Here is a 20,166-nt window from a genome sequence, read left to right as displayed (position 1 = left end):
ATATATGCAGGCAAAATAGCCATACATACTGAGTAATAAAATAATTTTTAAAAATTCACTCTACCTGGGCAGTGATGGCAGATGTCTTTAATTCCAGCACTTGGGACACAAAGGCAGGCATATCTCTATGAGTTCAAGACCAGTCTGGTCTACAAAGTGAGTTTCAGCATTACTAGGGCTACACAGAGAAACAGAGAAACCCTATCTTGAAAAGCAAAGCAAAGCAAAACAAAACAAAACAAAAATCACTTAAAAAAGATATACTAATTTAATGCTTTAAAAGTTGTATGTATGATACTAATAGCAAAACATTAAAAGATGCTCATTTGATACTTGCCCACTAGTGAATAATGTAGAAAGTCTTTGATCACTTAAAAAAGATATACTAATTTAATGCTTTAAAAGTTGTATGTATGATACTAATAGCAAAACATTAAAAGATGCTCATTTGATACTTGCCCACTAGTGAATAATGTAGAAAGTCTTTGATTTTCATGATGTTTCTGTAAGAACAGAACACTCTGTATGTGCAGTGAACACTGCAGTTCATAATGGAGCAGTCTTGGCTGAGTAGAGAGGATATGGATTACTTAAATTTATGAGCTAACAATGCAGGGATGACAATGTTTCTGTGGCTTCCATAACTCTGAAGTGCTGCATAAGAACTTCTTTTTTAAGCAAGTAGCATGGTGGCCTTGGGAGATGGCTCAGTTGGATTTCTGCCTAAGCATGATGACTTCGGTTCAGATCCCCAGTGTACACATAGGGAGCTGGAGGGTGGCAGTATGCACCTGCAATCCCAGCACTGGAAAACAAATATGGAAGGATCCTTGGGGTGTGCTAGTCACCTAGTCTAGTCAATCAAACAGGGTCAGATCCAGTTTTGAGAGCCTGTCTGGGTTAGGTCAAGAGTGATGGAAGAAGACAACTCAGCTTTCAGCTGGGCCATAAGTAGATCTTTTCAGTAGATGTTTGTATTTGTCCGGCAATTTATTAGTAGTTGGTTTACCCATTAGGGCTTCAAGCCAAGTAATTTTCACAGTAATGACTTGTATTACTGGCAAGGCCTCTTGTCCTGGCTCAGTCTGTACATCTTTCTGAAATGCAACACCCTATCAAAGTTTGCTAGAAACTAGGTTCAGAAAGTAACATGGAATCCTGTTCTTAAGGAAACATGTGTAGTAAAATCTGGATCTTTTATGAGTAGATGTTGATGAGTATTAATTTTAAAAGAGTGGGGTTCTCTAATATTTGTAAGAGGCAGCTATTTTTTTTCTCCTAAGGTGGTTGGTATCGAACCTAGGGCCTTATGAGTGTCCAACAGGTGTGCTACCATTAGTACTGGTAATATATTATTACTGTGAGTGTGCCTGCATGCGTGCGTGCCTTGGTGCATGTGTGGAAATCAGAAGACAGCTTTCAGGAGTCAGATCTCTCCTTCTACCACGTTGGGCAGGTCTCCTGTCTCTGCTGCACTCTGGCCTCCAGGCCACTCTGCCCAGTAAACTCCCAGGCGATTCTTTTGTCTTGGCCTCCCATCTCTACCAAGGAGCACTAGGATTAGGAATGCCTGCCTCCACATTTAGATTTTCTTCATGAATTTCATGAATCAAACTCAGGCAGATCTTGAGAATTGTGCAGTGAGTGCTTTTTCCCATGGAGCCACCCCGCCAACTCCTGATGCCTGAGTTAGCATCTTCTCCCTCTGGACTGTCGGCATTGTATGCTGCTTATAAGAAGCAGTAGACACCAGACAGCTTTTGGATGGAGAGTGAAGAAGACTTATTATAGGTCCTGAGCAAACTCAAGCTCTTACTCTCAAGACCATTAACTGTACTTATGAGGATTTATTCTAGTAATGTCTTAGGTGGATTATAAGAAAGGTAAAGGTATAAAGAAATAAAACACCTGACAGAATTATATTTTGGTTTACCAGTTTTTCCACTCCCCCCTCCCCAAATTCAGGAAGTGTCACTTAGTGAAAACACATTGCAATGAGATAGTTTAGTGTCAAAGTAACAAAAAGGTCACAAGGCATAGAAGGGACACAAGACAAGCATCTGTATGGCATGTGTGGGCTCAGTGTGTGCATGCTTGTTCAGTCACTCAGATACCACTGATGGAAGGGGCACTTAGGAAGAATGGGACACTGCAGGGCCTTATAACCATAGCTCAAGTGTAATGGCTGTATGACAGAGTTAGTTAGAGGGTGTTAGAGGAAAACAGAAGGTATGTTGGCTAGGAGATGGCAAGAGCTGCCAGTGAAAGGAAGCAGTTTCTAGGGAGCAGTGGATGCATATTAGGGAGCTGTTGCAAGTAGTGGGAGGTCATTCTTTCTTTCAACTACAGATTATTTATTTATTTATCTATTTTTACATGAGAAGTTAGAGAAGTCAAGGAGCTTTTAACAAAAGGTTTGGAGATGTGTTAAAATAGCACAGCACACAAATTTCTCAAAGAATAGATAGACTTGCATTGGTAAAAACAATACACCGTGTAGGTTAGATATATGTTTTAGAAAATATTCTTGTTGAGGGTAGAGAATTGCCACGGAGGAAGTTCTTCCAGTAATTTAAGCACTACATGATTAAAACCTAATCAGACTGGAAGTGTTAAAGAAGTAGAGAGTACATGGGTCCAAGGGGTAGTTAGTAAGTGTGACCATGATAACTTACTGGGTTAAAGCAAAGAACATGGAAGCTTTTAAGATTGGCTGGGACATGGCATGCCTTTAATCTCATACTCAGGAAGCAGAGGTAGGAGGTGCTCTCTGAGTTCAGTGCTACACAGTGAGACCCTGTCTCAATTAATTAATTAGTTAATTATTTTATTAGCTAGTAGCCAGAACAACCAAGTACAAAGGGAGAAGGCACAAGTTACCAATATCAGGAATGGTGGGGAGATCACTACAGGTCCTACAGGCAGTAAAGCAATAACATGGTTCAAACAGTAGGATGCAACATGTCACAATGACTCTGGAGCAAGGATGAAGAGAGTCTTACTGTCGTAATCTAGGCCACTTGATCATTAAAACGATTATGTCCAACATACATGGGTAGTGAGTGTGAACCTAAATGTCATATAAAATCATTAGGATAAAGATTTAGGGAAGAATATTTAACTTACAGAGGATGAGTACTGTTCCTTGTTGGAGTTTGGGTCTTAGTCTTCCATTTATTTATTGTCTTTATAGTTGAAAGAGAAGGAAAAGGTGCTTAGAGAAACCTTGGGTTAAACTGCCTAGGGCTAAGGGTTTGGTTTTATGATGTAGCATTTGTTTAGCATGAATGAAGTCCTTGGTTAAATTAAAGAAAAGACAAACAAAATCTGCTTAGGTGTGTGTTTTGTGCTAAGGTCCAAACTGTATTTTAACCAAATAAGCTCCTTTCTGCTCTTCCCTGTATGGGTAGGAGGCATGCAGAAGAGCTGTGGGTCGCTCGCTCTTCTTACTGGACTGCAGTTCATGAAACAAGGTCCTTTGAAGGATACAAAATAGTATATCAGGATCTTGCACTGTTACTCTCTGCCAGACAACCTCTGGAGATGTAATCAGGCCTGGACTGTCAAGAATACAAGCTCTCGTTTTCTGAGAGTAGGAGGATGGGAAAGATTTTATTATCACAAAACTTCGGGTCAGACACCTGATATAGTTGCAAAATTCAGGCATATCTGACATACATATTAACCATTAACATACCAAAGCAAACACTGAAAGGAAATTAAATGTTCTGTAATAGGATTCAAGTATGAGCCTGCGAGATAAAATGTATAATAGTCCTACAAGCATTTCTATAGAGCTGAGTTTTTATACAGCCATAACTTCAGACTGTCACCGTGTAAAAATGCTTGTGACATAATATGGAAAAATCAGAATGCACATTTCCTGTGCCCTATGATTTTCACTAAAATATATACAAGCAAGATGAAAGTTCATAAAACTGCTTATATGAACTGTAGTATAGCAGTCAAAATATAGGTAATTTTCCTGTCCTGTATTTTATGTTCTCAATAATGTTATGTAGAGTTTGTGGCTGAGAATAAGTTACTCAGCCTTTCAGGAGTGAAGTCTGGATTTTGAAAGTCTCATAAAGGTTTCTTGGTCAGTATCCAGAAACCTATGGGCAGAGTCTGAGTCCTTCTGCTAGAGGCTGGACCAATGTAAACCGAGCCAACGGCTGTTTGTACTGGTTAACCCATCTCAAAACCTCTCTGTATTGAGGTCCCTCACCTGCTAACTCGTTTCATCCCTTTCACAGTCACAGACTGAGCTCTGTGTGTGTAGATGTGCTTGGGCATCATGTCTGCAGTATTATATTTGTCATTGCCGCCTTCCATCTCCCCTTGTAGGAAGCGCATTTTCAACTGAGCACGGCAAACTTCAACATCAGAAGGAATCCCTGAGTGAGTTGCGGAAGGAGTGCACTGCCAAAAGGTAAATGCGGCTGAGAACGGCTTCTCTGGGTGTTAAGCTTGCTGTACGGGGACATTAGGAAAAGCAGCATTTTAAAAGGCTGCTGCTGGTTGACCATCCATGTGTCTCAGCACCTCATTCACTGACTCAGCAGATATCTGTGAATACCTGCTGTGTGTCTGTGCTTGGCTAGAGCCTAGAAACATGGACACTGTTTCTCATCGCCCAGGCCACAGCACTCCCTTCCCCTCCCCTCCCCTTCCTTTCCCTCCCCTCCCCTTCCCTCCTCTCCTCTTCTCTCCTATGTTCTTTCTCTTCTCTTCACCCCCTTCTGTGGCAAGTTCTGCCATGTCACATTTTTCTTTGAGGAACTTTACTAGTAGAGGACTCAAGAATCTTAGACCTAGAACAAAACAGAGACTGTGTGTTCTCATTCACCAGTGTGCAGATAGGAAAGCAAGGCTCTGAGAAGTTACTGTCCAGTTCACTGGCAGAGCCAGCAAATGTTCAGCACTCTTCAGATAGAAGTCGTTAGTGTTTCCCAACACACTGACTTCACAATCTTATGATTGAATTCAGTTCTGACACTGCCTGGATACCTCCTGACAGTTCCTCCAGACTGACACCTGCAAGGAGATAACCTTCGCAAACTCCAGATGGTGACTGTGTTTGCCACCAGCCAGCTATAAATAGTGATTCCCACAAGCCCTTCCTTCACTTCAATTAACTGGCGAATTACTCAAGGGCCTTTCAGACTCAGGGAAACACTGATGTTCACTGCTTTATCCTAAGGGTTGCCAGTGGTACAAATAGCAGCCGAGTGGATGAGGCTCTGCATCCTCTCTGGGCTTGCCATCCTCTGGGTACCATGGCCATCCGAGGCTCATTGGCCTTGACCCTCAGAAGTGATGTAGGGATTTTCCTCCAGCCCCATCCAGCCCCTTCATGGAAGGTGGTGTGAGTGTAGCTGAAAACTAACCCTCTACTACGTGGGCTTTTCAGTGGACCAGCTCTGTCCTCGGCATGTCTACCCCAACTCAGGCATTACCCTAATGAGGTTATCACATAGGAATTATTAAACATTGCAAAACATAACCCCCATCATTCAGAAAATTCCAAAGGAGTTAGGTGCTCTGTGACTAGAAATTGGAGCAAAGTCCACCACATTGGCTAGTGTAACAGAGGCCCTTGGCAGCCCCCACCCCGCCCCTCTGCTCTCACCTGCAGTTTCTTTTCAATCCCTTTTGTTTCTGAGACAGGCAGGAAATATAGTCCATGGATGTTTTCTATTGGCCACATTTCCAGAGTCTTCAGGATGAGCTCCCGTCTTACCTGACTGATGCCTTGAGATTTTGCTCAGCTGTTCATTTTCTTTGTTATTATTGTTTTATTGTTATTATTTTTTTATCACACCATGCTGTTTCTTGAGACAGCTTTAACATGTGGCTGTGAAAGGATTCTTTGGCTTTCTTTTTTAAGGAAATGCTGTATAAATCAAACTCTGAAATCACAGCAGCTTCACTAAGTTACTGGCTATTAAATGTTTACTAGGCCTCTCCCAATCTTCTTACAAGTGAGTACAGTGATAACCCACTGTGGTGGGTGGAGTAATTGAGCAAACCTTTGTAGTGTGCCTGGGATGTAGTGGTAGGCACTCAAGGCATGGGTATTTGGTTGTTATATCTTTATAGCTTTTGGCACAGTGCTGGGCACACACAGGAGCCCACAGTATAAAGTTAACATAATTGACAATGTTGGAAATGGATCAGGACTCAGGGTGGCTGTCATTCCTGCTTCTACTGCTGAAATTCTTTGGCCAATTACAGACCAATAATCTCTTCTGTATTAATTAGGTAAAAATAAGTGTTAGGAATCATACGACCATTTTTTTCATGAATGTACTTTTCCTTTTTCTTCACCAGAGAACTCTTTCTGAAGACTAATGCTCAGTTGACAATTCGTTGCAGGCAGTTACTGTCTGAGCTTTCCTACATTTACCCTATTGATTTGGTAAGTTCCAAATTCCTGAAAAGATTTTTTTTTTTTTTTTTTTTTTTGGAAAGATGATTCCACTTGAAATTTCCTTTCAGTGAAAAGGCCTTTTATCTGTGTACTCTCTTGTGGCTTGGGAGAACATTAAGAGCTATAATCGACTTGCAAAGTATTTTAAAACTCACTTGGGGGAGCCCGGAAGGCAGCTCTCCCCTCCAAGTGCTGACCACACAACCATGAGGACCTGAGTTCCATCCCTGGAACTCAAGTGGAAAGCTGGGGATGACAGCATGCTCTTGTCCCAGTGCTAGGAGGTGGAGACAGGAGGGTCCTTGGGTTTGATGATCAGCCAGTCTCCCCAGTTAGCGAGCCCCAGGTCCCATTGAGAGATGCTGGCTCAAAAAAAAAGGTGGGCAGCTATCTTGAGAAACACCCCCCAGAGTTGACCTCTGGCCTCTCGTTCTTACACACACACACACAAACACACACACACACACACACACACACACACTTAGTTGGCCTCAGATTCCATAGTTTAAAGTTTGATTGTTTTTATATTAGCTTGATGGATAGGATTTGTCATCATCAAAAAGAATGCCAAATTATTTCTGGTTCCTTCAGAATCTTTTATTCAACTAGTTTATCCACTATTACTGACATGTCTTCTGATGTACATGCACTGCTTTAAAACATAATTGCTAAGTGACCTGCTAAGTATTGGTGTTCATTACGGTATTCCTGAGGTAACTGTCATTAATTCACTAATTCATTGATTTTGAATGTAATTGTTTAAAATCAATATAAAAGGTGATAATGAAATAAAACTAATTAGGGTTACTATTTAAAAAACCATGTCTGCTAAATTTGATGGTGTCTTTGTTAATTTTAATCTATTTAATAGACTGTTTTCAGAGGGGAAAAAACAGTAGAATTTGAATTTACTCACGAAATTGTGTTAAGTTATTTATGGGTATCCCTGGTGCACAAAAGGACTTTGGGAGCACATTCCCCATGAAGGAATACTCCCTTAGCCTAGAGGCAGGAGGGAGGGCCTAGTCCCTACTCCAAATGACTAGACGGGTTTTGTTGATCCCTCCTGGAAGGCATCACCCTCCCTGTGGAGTGAGGGGGGTGGGTGGGATAGGAAGGGATGGGAGGGGATGAGAGGGAGGGAGGGAAAGGGAACTGGGATCAATATGTAAAATATAAATTTTAAAAAAGAAAGAATTATTTATGGAATGGATATGGGTTAACCAGAATGGTTTTTTTTGTTTTTTTTTTTTTTCTATTTTTTAAAATGGATATCATGTGATTCAGCCTTCTTCAAACATTCTATGCAGCTGGGAATGACTTTTGAACTATACTCTTCCTGCTTCTTTGTCCCAGGGTTAGGATAACAGACATGTACCACCACCGCCATACTCTGCAGGAAGACATTTCATGGTGTTACTTTCGCATGCCTTTTTCTCTGGATGATGCACATGTGATTTTACTATGAAAATGTCAAGTGTAATAAAATGCAGGAAAGTAGTGTGGCAGTCACTGTGTACCCTCATCAGCCTGAACAGTTCCCACGCTGTTCTTCATTTCAGAGAGTGACTCTGGCCCTGCTGAATTCTAGATTAGACTCAGGGGTGTCTTTGTTTTTAGATCAATGAATTAATTTCATTCTTTGATTAAATTCACAGAATGAGCATAAGGATTATTTTGTATGTGGTGTCAAGTTGCCCAATTCTGAGGACTTCCAAGGTATTTTATTTCTTTTTTACTTCTAAAGATTTGGTATATGTAATATGTATGGGAATAGAGTTATTTTGGTAATGGACACCTAGCACTTTGTCCAAAGGGGATTTTAGAATTTCTGCCTCTTTCCAGTTAGAAGTACTTAGAATCTGCTTCCCTGGTAGGAAATGTAACAAAATATTTGGCCTAATTTTAAGATAAATAATTATTGAACCTTGTATTTGAAATTTAAAAATAAAAGTAATGGTCTTCAAATATCAGGCTAGTCCTGGTCTTTTTAGTTGGGTTTTATGAAAATCTGTGTATAGCTAGGAACAGAGTTAGAGTATGCATTAGTTTGTTGTTTAAAATAATTTCATTACCATTCTGAAAACTATTTGAAATTTTATCTTGTGGTATTTCTATTAGCATAGCTTTAATTTGTTGAATTCTTACTGCTCTTTTTTATATTAGAAGGGTTACAGAATTCAAATTCAGAATAGTCACTGTATTTTAAAAATCTTTTCTTTTTTTCTAGTTTCTGTAAAATATACCAAAGAAAAGAGTATACATATATGTATATACATAATACACGAATGTATTAATGCAAGTGCTGGGGATCTGAACTCATGTTCGTGCAGCAAGCACTTTACCCATTGAGTCACCTCCCCAGTCCAAGAGACTGTTTTCATTGTTAACTACTGTGTTGTTTTCCCCCATAGCCTAAATGCTGCTTGCAGTTCTCCTAAAATGCCTTGTAGAGTATTCCCAAAGCCAGCTGGACATCACAGAACTCGAAGGAGAGGGTGTTGTTAGTGTCGGTCAGGATGTGCTTCACTCCCTCTAAAGAACATTTCTGTTGTGGTCATAACCATTCAAATGCAGTTTAGTCGGTCACCTGTTGGCCTGTGTAACACATGGAAGCTAGGACATGATATCAGAACAGTGATAACCAGGAGATGGGAAATCTCAGTTCAAATCCTGGCCCGCTTCTATAAGCCATGTCATGTTTGAGTTAATTTCCAGTCAGCCTTGTGTAATTGCTGTGAGAATTGGGACACACCCAGGCCTGTAAAAGCTGGGGAAGCCGGAGGAGTGGTGTTAGCAACAGAGCTGGGTAGGTCTACCATGTCACACAGATCCTCAAACCTTTCAGTCAAGCAGTGCGCTTTGGTGTTTGTTCTGTGTGAAGTTGTGATGTCCTAAAGCCATGATGCATTATTTTCCTCACTCACTAAAAAAAAAAAAAAAAAAAATATTTTCTGGGGGCTGGAGAGATGGCTCAGCTAAAAGTACCACCTGCCCAGAAGACTCGGGTTTAATCCCCAGCACCCACTCACAACCATCTGAATCTCCAGTTCGTGGTGATCCAGTACCTCTGCAGCATCAGGCATAAACATATATGCAGGCACAACACCCATGCACATAAATGGAAATAATAATCAAAATTTATTTACTAAGTATCTACCAAACACCATGCTTAGTTCTGAGGGTGTAATTATTTTAAAAAAAAAAAAAAAAAAAAAAAAAAAAAAGCAAACATGTTCTGTCCTTCCATGGAACCTACAGCCTACTGAAGGAAAGAGCCAATCAATAAGGACATAATTAATAACCAGATACTTAACAAGACATCTTGTCAGACAGTGAGGTAAACTACTTTAAATATTTAGAGAAGACCACTCTAAGGAACAACACTTAACACACAATTTCAACGCTAAAAGACTAATTGGACTATAGATATAGAGGGCTTAAGTTCAAAGGTCATGGTGGAGGGGCCCTTGAAAAACTCAGTTTGGAGTATTGGAGGAAAGACTATTTAGGCATATCATGTACTATCTTAGCTTGTTATTTGCATCGGTAATTCCCTGGGATGATTGAATGAGATGACATTTCAAAGAGCTTTTCATATAGGAAGTCCTCAATAAACATAATTGGAATTAATTGCAAATAGGAGAGGAAGATCAGATCTATGTGAGTGACACTCAGTAAGCACCATGGGAAGAGGGTTAGGGGGGGGGGAGAGGTCCTCAGGGCCTTGGGGCTATTAGAAGGAATTTCTGTTTCTTTCTCTGTGTGTGGCCAATGCCTAAAGGGCTTCTGAGGGACTGTGGCAAGCACTGAGCCTGCTCTGCATCCCTCCAGCTGCTGAGCAGGGATTGGCCTGATGGAAGCAGGGCTAGTGTTAGTGGTGCTCTCTTATCCTGGACCATTCCGCAAGGTTCTTGATTCTAGTTTGGTTTTCTTTGAAGTGCCTTGTTTCTCATGGCTATCTACACTTAGAATGCTCAGTAAAGCCAAATCCATTCCCAGCCCTAAAAATGCATAGTAGCCCTTCATTGAAGTCACTGAAGAGTAAAACAGGAGATAAGATGAAACAAATGTTTAATTTTAGTCTAAGGTCCTTTTCAGTCCACTCCCCGTGTCCCCAGGAGTCAGCAGGTTTAAGAAGGACATAGGGTAGTATTGTGTTTGCATTCTGTGACCCTTCTATAGTATAACAAACAACACAGATGCCCTGCTGGTTCTCCACTGTGCCAGACGCCAAAGGACTGTGGAGAGGATTAAGGCATTGATCTGGCTTCCGGAAGAGTGTAGTCCTGTTGTGGGCATCAGCTATGTAATCGAGACAGGCAAGGAGTGGTTATTAAATACATAGTCTATGTTAAAGACTCAGAGTAGGATTAATTCCCTTGGGGGATCAGGAAGACCTCTTCATAGAACCAGGGAATGCCTGAACTGTCTTCAGAAACAACTCATGTCCCTGTTGACAGGAGGGTAAGAGAGTGACTTAGGCCAGGTGAGTAGAAATGCAGTAACATCAACTGATACTGGTCAAGTGTCTGTATTTTCAACACTTGGAGGCAGGAAGAACAGGAGTTCAAAAGCCAGCTTCCACTATCTGAGTCTTTTCTTGAAAACTGCAAAGAAATACAGTGCTGTTTGATGTTATGCTACTACTGAGGTCCTGTGAGTCTCCTCTTGTGGGTAGAGAATTGCTGTATGGGTGTTGTTGTTTCAATTTGAGAGAGAGAGAGAGAGGAGAGGAGAGGAGACAGAGAGACAGAGAGAGACAGAAAGGAAGGAGAGATATTGAGGCTTCAAAAAATTCAAAACTTCTTCATCCGAGGACTCAACTGGTGGCAAAGCTGAAGTTAACCCTGCTCTGCCTGAATCCAAGGGTCTGTCTTATTCCTGTCGTGATGTCCTTTTCTTTCTTCTCTTTGAATCACGACCTCCCGAGCCTTAAGACTCGGTGTGCATTCTGGGAGAGGTTCTAGGAAAGGAGCTTCCAGCTGATTTTCTCATGATGTTCATGAGCCTCTGCTAGGTAGGGATTAACACTGCATGGGTCAGTTATGTTTGGGAAACTCCACCAAGGGGCCCGGTATTTATTATGCTTTACCAAATGGGTAAGTAGTTGTTAGAGTGTGCCAGAGAGTGCTGGACACAATGGGAGGAAAGTGTCCAGAAAAGAATGTTCATCTGAGTTCCATTGACCGAGACACTTAGTTTAAAAAGAGAAAAGAAAAAACAAAAAACCCAAAACCCCAATGTTTGTGCTTGTGTGTTTTTAAGTAATCTATAACACGAGAACCTTTTGTGGTAATGAGACCCAGATGTCCTCTGTATCTGTGTCCCTTCATGCAGGCATGATTTCTTGGAAAGGAGAGGCTATATGTCAAACAGTGTCTCATTGAGAACATGGAATGATTCCATAAATGCTGTGGCAGTGATTAGAGTCTTAACTATTTTGTCCTGTCTGAATCAGTGTGCTTGGTTCCCTAACAGACAGGTTGCCTCAGGGATTGGGAGGCAGGATGGTAAGACCTTTGAGATCTGTGCTTGTACGAGTTACAACACGAACAGTTTGTCCAGCATATAATTCAAAGGAACATTGATTTGATGTAAATGTTTGTGTAGCTATTGCATATTTGTGCGTTTTTAATCATAAAAAAACACATAAAAGCTCCAACTTTGAGTAGTGTCCTACATTTTAAAAACAAATAGAAAGCCAGGCAGTACTGGCCCAAACCTTTAATCCCAGCACTCAGGAGACTGCTGTGAGTTCGAGTCCAACCTGGTCTACAGAGTGAGTTCCAGGACAGGGCTCCAAAACTACACAGAGAAACCCTGTCTCAAAACACCCCCCCCAAAAAAAAATAGAAATGCCTATTATGAGGGAACTGTGGGGTTTTGATTTGATCTCAAGCTCTTCAAACCCTGTTGAATTAGTATCATTTCACATTCCTAAATCTTACAGTTCTTCATCGCTCCTAAACCCTCCCCTCTCATTCTGACTTCTCACCAACAGAACTATCATTCATGACCTTTCAACTCCCCAGAGCAGCATAGGAAACCTATACCTCTCCTCCTGTTAGGTGTTGTGGACATCATTATTACTTGCTGGAGAGCCAGCAGGTAAAAAAAGAAAACGTCTTTCAGATCTCAGAATGCTGGGAACCTTATACCTTTTGGTTTTCAGCTAAAATGACTGGCAACAGAATGTGACATGTGAGGTTGCATGGCCTACAATTGCTGTAATTAACCACATGAGCTCACATTCTCCCACTGGAGGCTCAGTGGCCATGGGGTGATGAAAGTGACTTCCCTACCAGGTTTTCCTTTTGAGTGTATTGAAATGCTCCTGGGCCCTGTAAGGGTCCACCCATGACCCTTTTAAAATGCTTTTAATATAAAGCTTCAATATTGGAAATCCAACACCGCAGTGTTTAACTGTGGGGCTGGTGGAGCATGATGGTCTGGACTGGGAAGCACTGCGGGGTGTTTAGTAGGGAGAGCAGGGAGCCCTGTGGGAGCAGCAGTGGTGTGAATAGCCTGAGCTGAAGGTCGCCTCCAGTGTCACTTAACTTTGTTGTCCACTACTGCTTTTGATTTTGTTTCATTTTTGTGTATGAAATCCTCTTCGAGATGCCTTTTGGGTGTCTAAACTTAAGCAAAATTGGTTTTGCTCACTGTGGGAAGGTGATTCAAGATTGGGTCTTTGTTCTCTTAATAAAGATGTGTATGTTTTTATGTAAAAATATGCAGATGTAACTTTCTTACCCTTATCCTTTGGTAATATGAGAAGCATGATGTATTAACCATTAGCAGTTTGTATTTGACTTTTTTGGAAGGCTCATTAAAAGGTTTTTGTATTGAAAAGTTTCAAACCATTTCCTACCTGGTCATGTAGGAAGGTAATGTTAAATCCATAAAGGGAAGTGTTAATGTTGTGAAGTGTGAGGTCTTCCTCCTTCTCTCCCTTAGGAAGAAGGTTCTTTTCAACACAAGTCCTTTTGCTCTTAGGGATGGTTTCAGTTTGGTGGCTCTGCACTGGGAAGGCACTCCCAGTCTCAGCCCTGGCTCCAGACATAGATATTTGGAGAGCACCATATTTTGAGGCATAGAAGCAGTTTTTCCACTCACTGTATTGCTTATGGTTTTTACCAATGATTTTGACTAAGCTGTCCCACCTGGACCTCATCTTAGTCATCAGTGGGTTGATGGTATTACATGCTGTGATATCTAAGATTTCTCTTAGCTTTAAGATTCTGAGAGAACTCATAATGTGAAGCACTTTTTTGGCTGGAGAAATACCCCAGTCAGTTAAGTGCTTGCTGTGTAAGCATGGGGACCCGAATTCAAGCTCCAGGACCCATGTACAAAGCCAAGTGTGGTGGTGCATGCCTGTGATCCCAGTGCACGTATCCCAGGATCCCCGGGGTTCCAGTCAATCTAGTTAAATCCCTGAGCCCCAGGTACCAGTGAGAGACTGTCAAAAAAACAAGATAGACAGATCCTGAGAAATAACACCTAAGATCTCTCTCTCTCCTCTCTCTCCCCCCCCCCCTCTCTCTCTCACACACACAGAGTCATGTACTTTTAGTCACTAATATAGAATGATGTACAGGTTTCTACAAAGATTTTTATTATTTTTAATCTTATATGTATCTCTGTGTCTGTGTGTAGTTATGTACACGTGTTTGCAGATGCCCAAAGAGGCCAGGAGGCATTGGATCCTCCTGGAGCAGGGATTACAAGTGGATGTGGGCCACCATCAGGTGGGTTCTGGGGACGGAACTCAGGTCCTCAGGCAGAGCAGTGAGTGCTCTGAACCTTGGAAGCTGTCTCTCCAGCTTGGGATCACAGACTGTTTATGGTTCTTTTCTGTTAATACAAAAGTGTGAAGATGCTGTGCACATGTGAAGTGCCTGATACGTTCTAGAACTCCATGTTAAAATGAATAGATGCTGTTTTTTTTTTTTTTTTTTTTTTTTTTTTAAACAAGGAGGTTCTGTGATAGTGGGAAGAGTGGGCAAGGACCAGCTGACCATCTTTGTTACTTTGGATAGTTCTTTGGTCTCTTTGAGCCTTAGTTTTTGTTTTGTTTTGATTTGATTTTAATCTGTAAAATGCATGAGACAATATATTAAAGAGAAGTCCCGTTTAGTGTTTGTTGGGTGAATGAATGACTATCGGATATAAAGTATTACTACAGACGTATTCTAGGAAGAAGAAAAATGAGTGTTATTTGTACACAGGATGATCACAGAGAAACTGAGCGACTGATGTGTAGTCAAGGGCAGGGACTTCACTGTGGAAGGGGCAGTGAAGAGGCATTCCTGCCATGAGAAGCTAGTGCACAGATACTGAAACTATAAATGGAACAGTATGAAAAATAGCACTAGTAATTGAAGTTAAAGGTGTCCTTAGGAGCCAGGCTGTAGTGAGGCCACAGTCACTGCAGTCATCTCATCCCTCTCTCAGTGGCTGGGAGGCCCAGGCATCTGTTAAATCTTGACACGTGCAGCTTTGTAAGGTTCTTAAACTGTATGCTAGGGAGGCAGTTTTACTTTTCTTCTTTCTTAGGGACATGTGAAACTTGAGTTCTGACAACCTGAGCAATCATTTGTGAACTTTAGGTAGGAGCAGAAATATGAATGATGAGTTTAGGATATAATTTAAAAAGCCAAATGCTTATGTTTGTAAGATACATGAGTTTTCCCTTGTAGTTACTTCCACCTATATGGTTAGATTCATGTGTGAACAATATGGTTTTTTATCTTCGTTTCATTATGGACCGTATTTCCCCTTTATCTAATCTCAAAGTTTATTTATGCAACATATCCTTATCAATGTCTGAAGTATACCCTGTAAGGAGGTAATGCATTCTTTTATTTTCCTTCAGAATTAATAATCTTGTACAGCATTTGGATGGACTACATTACATTAAAACCTCTGACTAATCACATTATGTAATGAACTCAAGTAATAAAAGGATTCGAAAGAAAGTAATGGCTATTTGGGCACACTGAGATCTCTTGCATAAGATGTATATCATATGTTAACCTCAACACACTAATCATTGGGAGATAAGTGATCATTTAGATAAGTGATTAATATTTTACTTCCCACATATTTGTATAAGACCTCCTCAGAGCTACATTTGTAAGGTAAATGGTTGTTTTAATTTCCTATGTTTTTGAATTTACAGCAAAAGATGATGGAAGCATTGCCGTTGCCCTTGGTTACACTGCACATTTGGTCTCCATGATTTCCTTTTTCCTACAAGTACCCCTGAGATATCCCATAATTCATAAGGGGTCCAGATCAACAATCAAAGATAATATTAACGACAAGCTGACTGAAAAGGAGAGAGAGTAAGTGTCTTTCTTGTTTGTTGTTAATATAAACTGATTGGAAACATGGGTGAAATGGTAAGTATGTTGGAAATGTGAAGTGTCCTCTATGTCCTCTAATGGGGACAGTTTCTCTACGACCTGTACCTTTTGTAAAGCACACCTTGCAACATGGTGACACTGTCCAAAACAAACAAATTGTGGAGCAGGGAATATGACTTAGTGGTAAAGTACTTGGCCGTGTGTATTGAGGTTTTGGTTTGACCCTTAGCACTGGAAATGAGATTTAAATAACCTAAAGGTAAACAGAGAAACCATAAAGAAAGTATAAAATTTAAATTGAATGGTAATGAGAACATAGCATGTCAAAGTTTATGGAGTGTAACTATATCTGGACTCAGGGAAATGTATATCTAAGTACATGCACCAGAAAAGGTATTCAAAAGTAAATTATCTAAGTCTCAAGTGAAGCAACTGAAGAACAGTTAGCAAAAGCCCAGGAAAGAACGTGGAAGGAATTTAGAAAGAAGAGAGAGAAGATGGAATAACAGTTTGAGGGATGAAAAAAGGAGAAACACTACAAATATGAATTCAGGCATTAGAGAGTAAAGAGACAATGCAGGAAACTTTAATACATTAGAAATTCTAGTCAAATGATTTCTAGAAAGACAAATTTCCAACACAAACAATTGGCATTTACAGAGTAAGCATGGTCTATGAGCTGTAATCCCAGCAACCCCAGCTCCTGGGAGGTGAGGTAGGACAAGAAAGAGGAGGGGGGGAGGGGTTGGAGAGGAGCAGTGGCCAGGCAGGGAAAGGGATAAGGAATGTCCAAGTGAATTACTCTCAACTCTGGCTATGCATTAAAATCATCTTTAGAACCTTAAAAACTGAGCTTTTGACCCCTAGATTCCTGACCCCCACCCTCTCCTGGAGATCCTGACATTATTGGTAGCACTCAGATATGAGTAATGTTTAAAAGCTTTACTGATGGTTCTGATGTATGATGCGATTGAGAACCACTGTCCTGGATTAGGAAGATCTCGTTTCCATGGCTTGAAAATTAGATATTACTAAGTGTATTTAGGGAACTTGAAAGCAGTTTAACATCACTGTCTTTAGAGGGAAGGTGGGCAGTGCAGAGAGAGTACCAACGGCATGGCTTAGCAGTGTGGCCCTGCCCTCCAATGAGTATTGGGGGGCAGTTGTATCTATAATAAACATGTACAGTTGTACCCTAAACAAAGTAAAACAACTACTTTTAAAGATTTTTCTTTAACTTTCTGTTTTATTTTTAATTGTGTGTATATGGGGAGGAGGTGTTGCACAGGAGGCAGGAAGTCTTCAGATGCACTGCAGCTGGTGTTCTAGGCAGTTGTGAGCTGCCTGGTGTGGGTACCCTTAACTGGTAAGCCACCTCTCCAGCCCCAGTAACCGCTATTTAACCACCAGGCAATAGTGTTGCTCTGTTTATTTGCAGGTGTTGGGTACCCATTCTGTTCTTCTGTGCACCAGTGGAGTTGCTGGGACATGTGGTTATTGTCATATAGTAGGACTTAGAAGCCACTTAAAAGTACTTTAAATCATAGCGTATGTGTGGGCTATATGCAATACCTTACTGTTAATATAAGGGACTTGAGTCTCGTGGGCTCTGGCAACCATGAAAGAGGGTGGGAATCAGTCTAGATATTAAGGGATGACTATATGTCTGGAAGAACAATGACTCTCAGCTAAGGAGCGCTTGAAGACATTAGATCAGTACCTTTTCCAATGTTGTGATTGACTTGAGCCCAAGAATGCTTTTCAGTTTAAAAAACATAAGAAATTGAATGAGAGCCTGTAATGTATGTATTTGACAAGGGGAACATGAGGTTGTTTTCTTTTCTTAGATATTTTTTTTAAAAATCAGTTTGAAATTCGTGTAACACAAAATTCAAGATTTATTTAAGTATTCAGTGGCATTTTAGTATATTTTCATCATTGTGCACCTAGCACCTGTATGGTTCTGAAACCCCAAATAAAATCCTGTGCCCATTAAGCAGTTACTCCCTGACCCCTGCCCATCCTCCGTCCCTGGCAACCATCAATCTATTTCTGTCTCTATGGATTCTTCCTGGCTTCTATCAGTTAGCATAATGTTTTCAATATGTGTCCATGCTGGAGCACAGTCAGCATGTGCTTCATTCACTTTTATGGTCCAGTAATTTTCCGTCAAGTGTGTCTACCACATCTTGTTTCCTCATTCACCTCCTGATGGACATCTGGGTTATTTCTACCTGTGGCTCTCATGAATAGTGCCGTTATGAGTATTTCCTCGTAGTTGTTTGGATGCCCATTTTCAGTTCTTTCCTTCACTTCCATGAAGTTGCTGAGTCATGCACTAAGTCTGTTTATCTTTGAGAGGAAACACCAAAGTGTTGCCCATTCTACATTTCCAGATGTGAAGTGCCCCGCTTTGTGGTTTTGCTTTGTTATTCCTTACCAAATGGTGCTTGTTTTCATTGTTTTTTCTTATGCTTAGTAGCCATTTGTGTATCTTCATTGATGAAATGTCTCCTCATCTATTGCCCATGTTCTAATTGGGTTATCTGGTTTGGGATGTTTTATTTGTTTTGGTTTTGTGTGTGTTTGTGTTTTTGAGACAGGGTTTCTCTGCTTAGCCCTGGCTGTCCTGGAACTCACTCTGTAGACCAGGCTGGCCTCTAACTCAGAGATCCACCTGCTTCTGCCTCCCAAATGCTAGGATTATAGGCGTGCACCACCACCCAGCAGGTTATTTGTTTTTGTTGTTAAGTTTATGTATTCTGGATATTAGACCCATATCAGATAAGTGAACTGTAAACATTTTCTGTTATTCTATGAGTTGTTACGGTTCAAGTGAAAACTTAAAGCCAGTATTATGTGCCTTGGCATGTGGTAAACACAGGAAGGCCTCCCAGGATCACTGAAAGGACCAATCACATCCAACTCCTGCAGCCAGGGTTCACGTCCATTTTTGATACTATAAGGCTGGTGTGTCTAAACAGACCCCATGTCTAATCTGTTTGCGCTATTATAGCAGTGTGCGTGTGCACATGTGCTGGGAAATTTATAAACCAGGAATTTCTTTCTCATAGTTCTGGAAGCTGGGAAGAACCCTAGCATGTTCTCTGTCCACCTAGGCTGTGCCTCCCTCTTACTTCACCCTCCAAGGAAGGCATGTGAAGGAACCAGATTCCTCCTTTCCTTTCGTCATAGCTTTAATCTATTCATGACGACAGAGTTCTTATAACCTGACCACCCCTTAGAGAAAGGCTCCACCTACCAACACTATTGAACTGGGGTTACATTCCTGGCATATTCATACTTCAACATTCAGATTGTTCACTCTTTTTACTGAATGCAACTCCTAACTGTGGTGTGCAGTGTCCTCTTCCTTGGTGGTGTTAGTACACATGTCTGATAACCTGCTCTTAAGCCCAGGTCAAGGATGAGATATTGCATATTTAACCATCACTGTAATGCTAGGGTGGGAATCTCCCTTCAATGAGTAAAGAGTAAGCAATTAAAAGAGTTGCTTCACAGCCTTCTTGGTTCCCCTGATGCATAAGAGGTTTTTAATTTTGATAAAGTTAGTTTTTCTGTTGTCTCAGGTGCTTTTAGTTTCATATCTGAAACCCATCATTCGGACCAAGGTCATAAAGATTTATCCCTATGTTTTCCTATACTAGTTTTGAAATTTTAATTCTTATGGGTAGCTGTTTGTTCCATTTTGGGGTGTTTCTTTCTTTTTGATTTATAGTGTGTTGGAAAAGCTATTCTTTCTCCCTTGAATGGCCTTGGCATCCTTGTTGCAAAAGAATCAATTGGTCACGGATTATTTCTAGACTGTTATTTCTATTCCAGTTGTCTGTATGTCTGTGTTTATGCCAGGGCCGTAATAATGTTTGCAATTTTGAAGGGAAAGAACTCCATATTTGTTCCTTTGCAATACTGTTTTGGATATTTAGGGTCCTTTGCAATTCCTTAAGAATTGGAGGATCAGGCTTGCCAACTCTGAAAAAAGAAACCACATTGATTTTGAAAGGGATTGTACAGAATCTATGGATCAGAGAAGAATTTCCATGTTATTAACAAGTATTGGCATCTTATTGGTAATTAAAATAGTAACAGCTTGTCTTTATTTAGGTCCTTTTCAGTTCTTCTTGGCAATGTTTTATACCTTCAATATACAAGTCTTGAATGCCCTTGCTTAAATATATTTCTGCTGTCATTTTTATTTTGCCATTTCACAGATTGTTTGAATTTTCTATATATTGGTTCATATTGTCTGTGAACAGAAAAAAAAATCTGAATTCTTTCCGACTTGGATGCTTTTTGTTTTGTCTTGTTTTTCTTATGTAATTGCTCCTGCTAGAACTT

The 20,166-nt window shown here is 40.6% G+C and overlaps 1 protein-coding gene across 2 annotated transcripts in view; it reads left to right on the top strand.

Annotated features, from left to right (window-relative positions):
- Positions 1-20,166, top strand: part of Uvrag (UV radiation resistance associated) — a 238,294-nt gene that overhangs the window by 129,748 nt on the left and 88,380 nt on the right. For both annotated transcript variants that reach the window (XM_051192314.1, XM_051192313.1), the window contains 4 exons: positions 4,348-4,432; positions 6,334-6,421; positions 8,092-8,152; positions 15,621-15,786. In XM_051192314.1, coding sequence (XP_051048271.1) covers positions 4,348-4,432; positions 6,334-6,421; positions 8,092-8,152; positions 15,621-15,786 — 400 coding nt within the window. The remainder of the gene's footprint in view (positions 1-4,347; positions 4,433-6,333; positions 6,422-8,091; positions 8,153-15,620; positions 15,787-20,166) is intronic.

The sequence above is a fragment of the Phodopus roborovskii genome, unplaced genomic scaffold, assembly GCF_943737965.1.
Source record: "Phodopus roborovskii unplaced genomic scaffold, PHOROB, whole genome shotgun sequence".
Taxonomy (NCBI): domain Eukaryota; kingdom Metazoa; phylum Chordata; class Mammalia; order Rodentia; family Cricetidae; genus Phodopus; species Phodopus roborovskii.
This window is presented reverse-complemented; position numbering and strand designations above follow the sequence as displayed.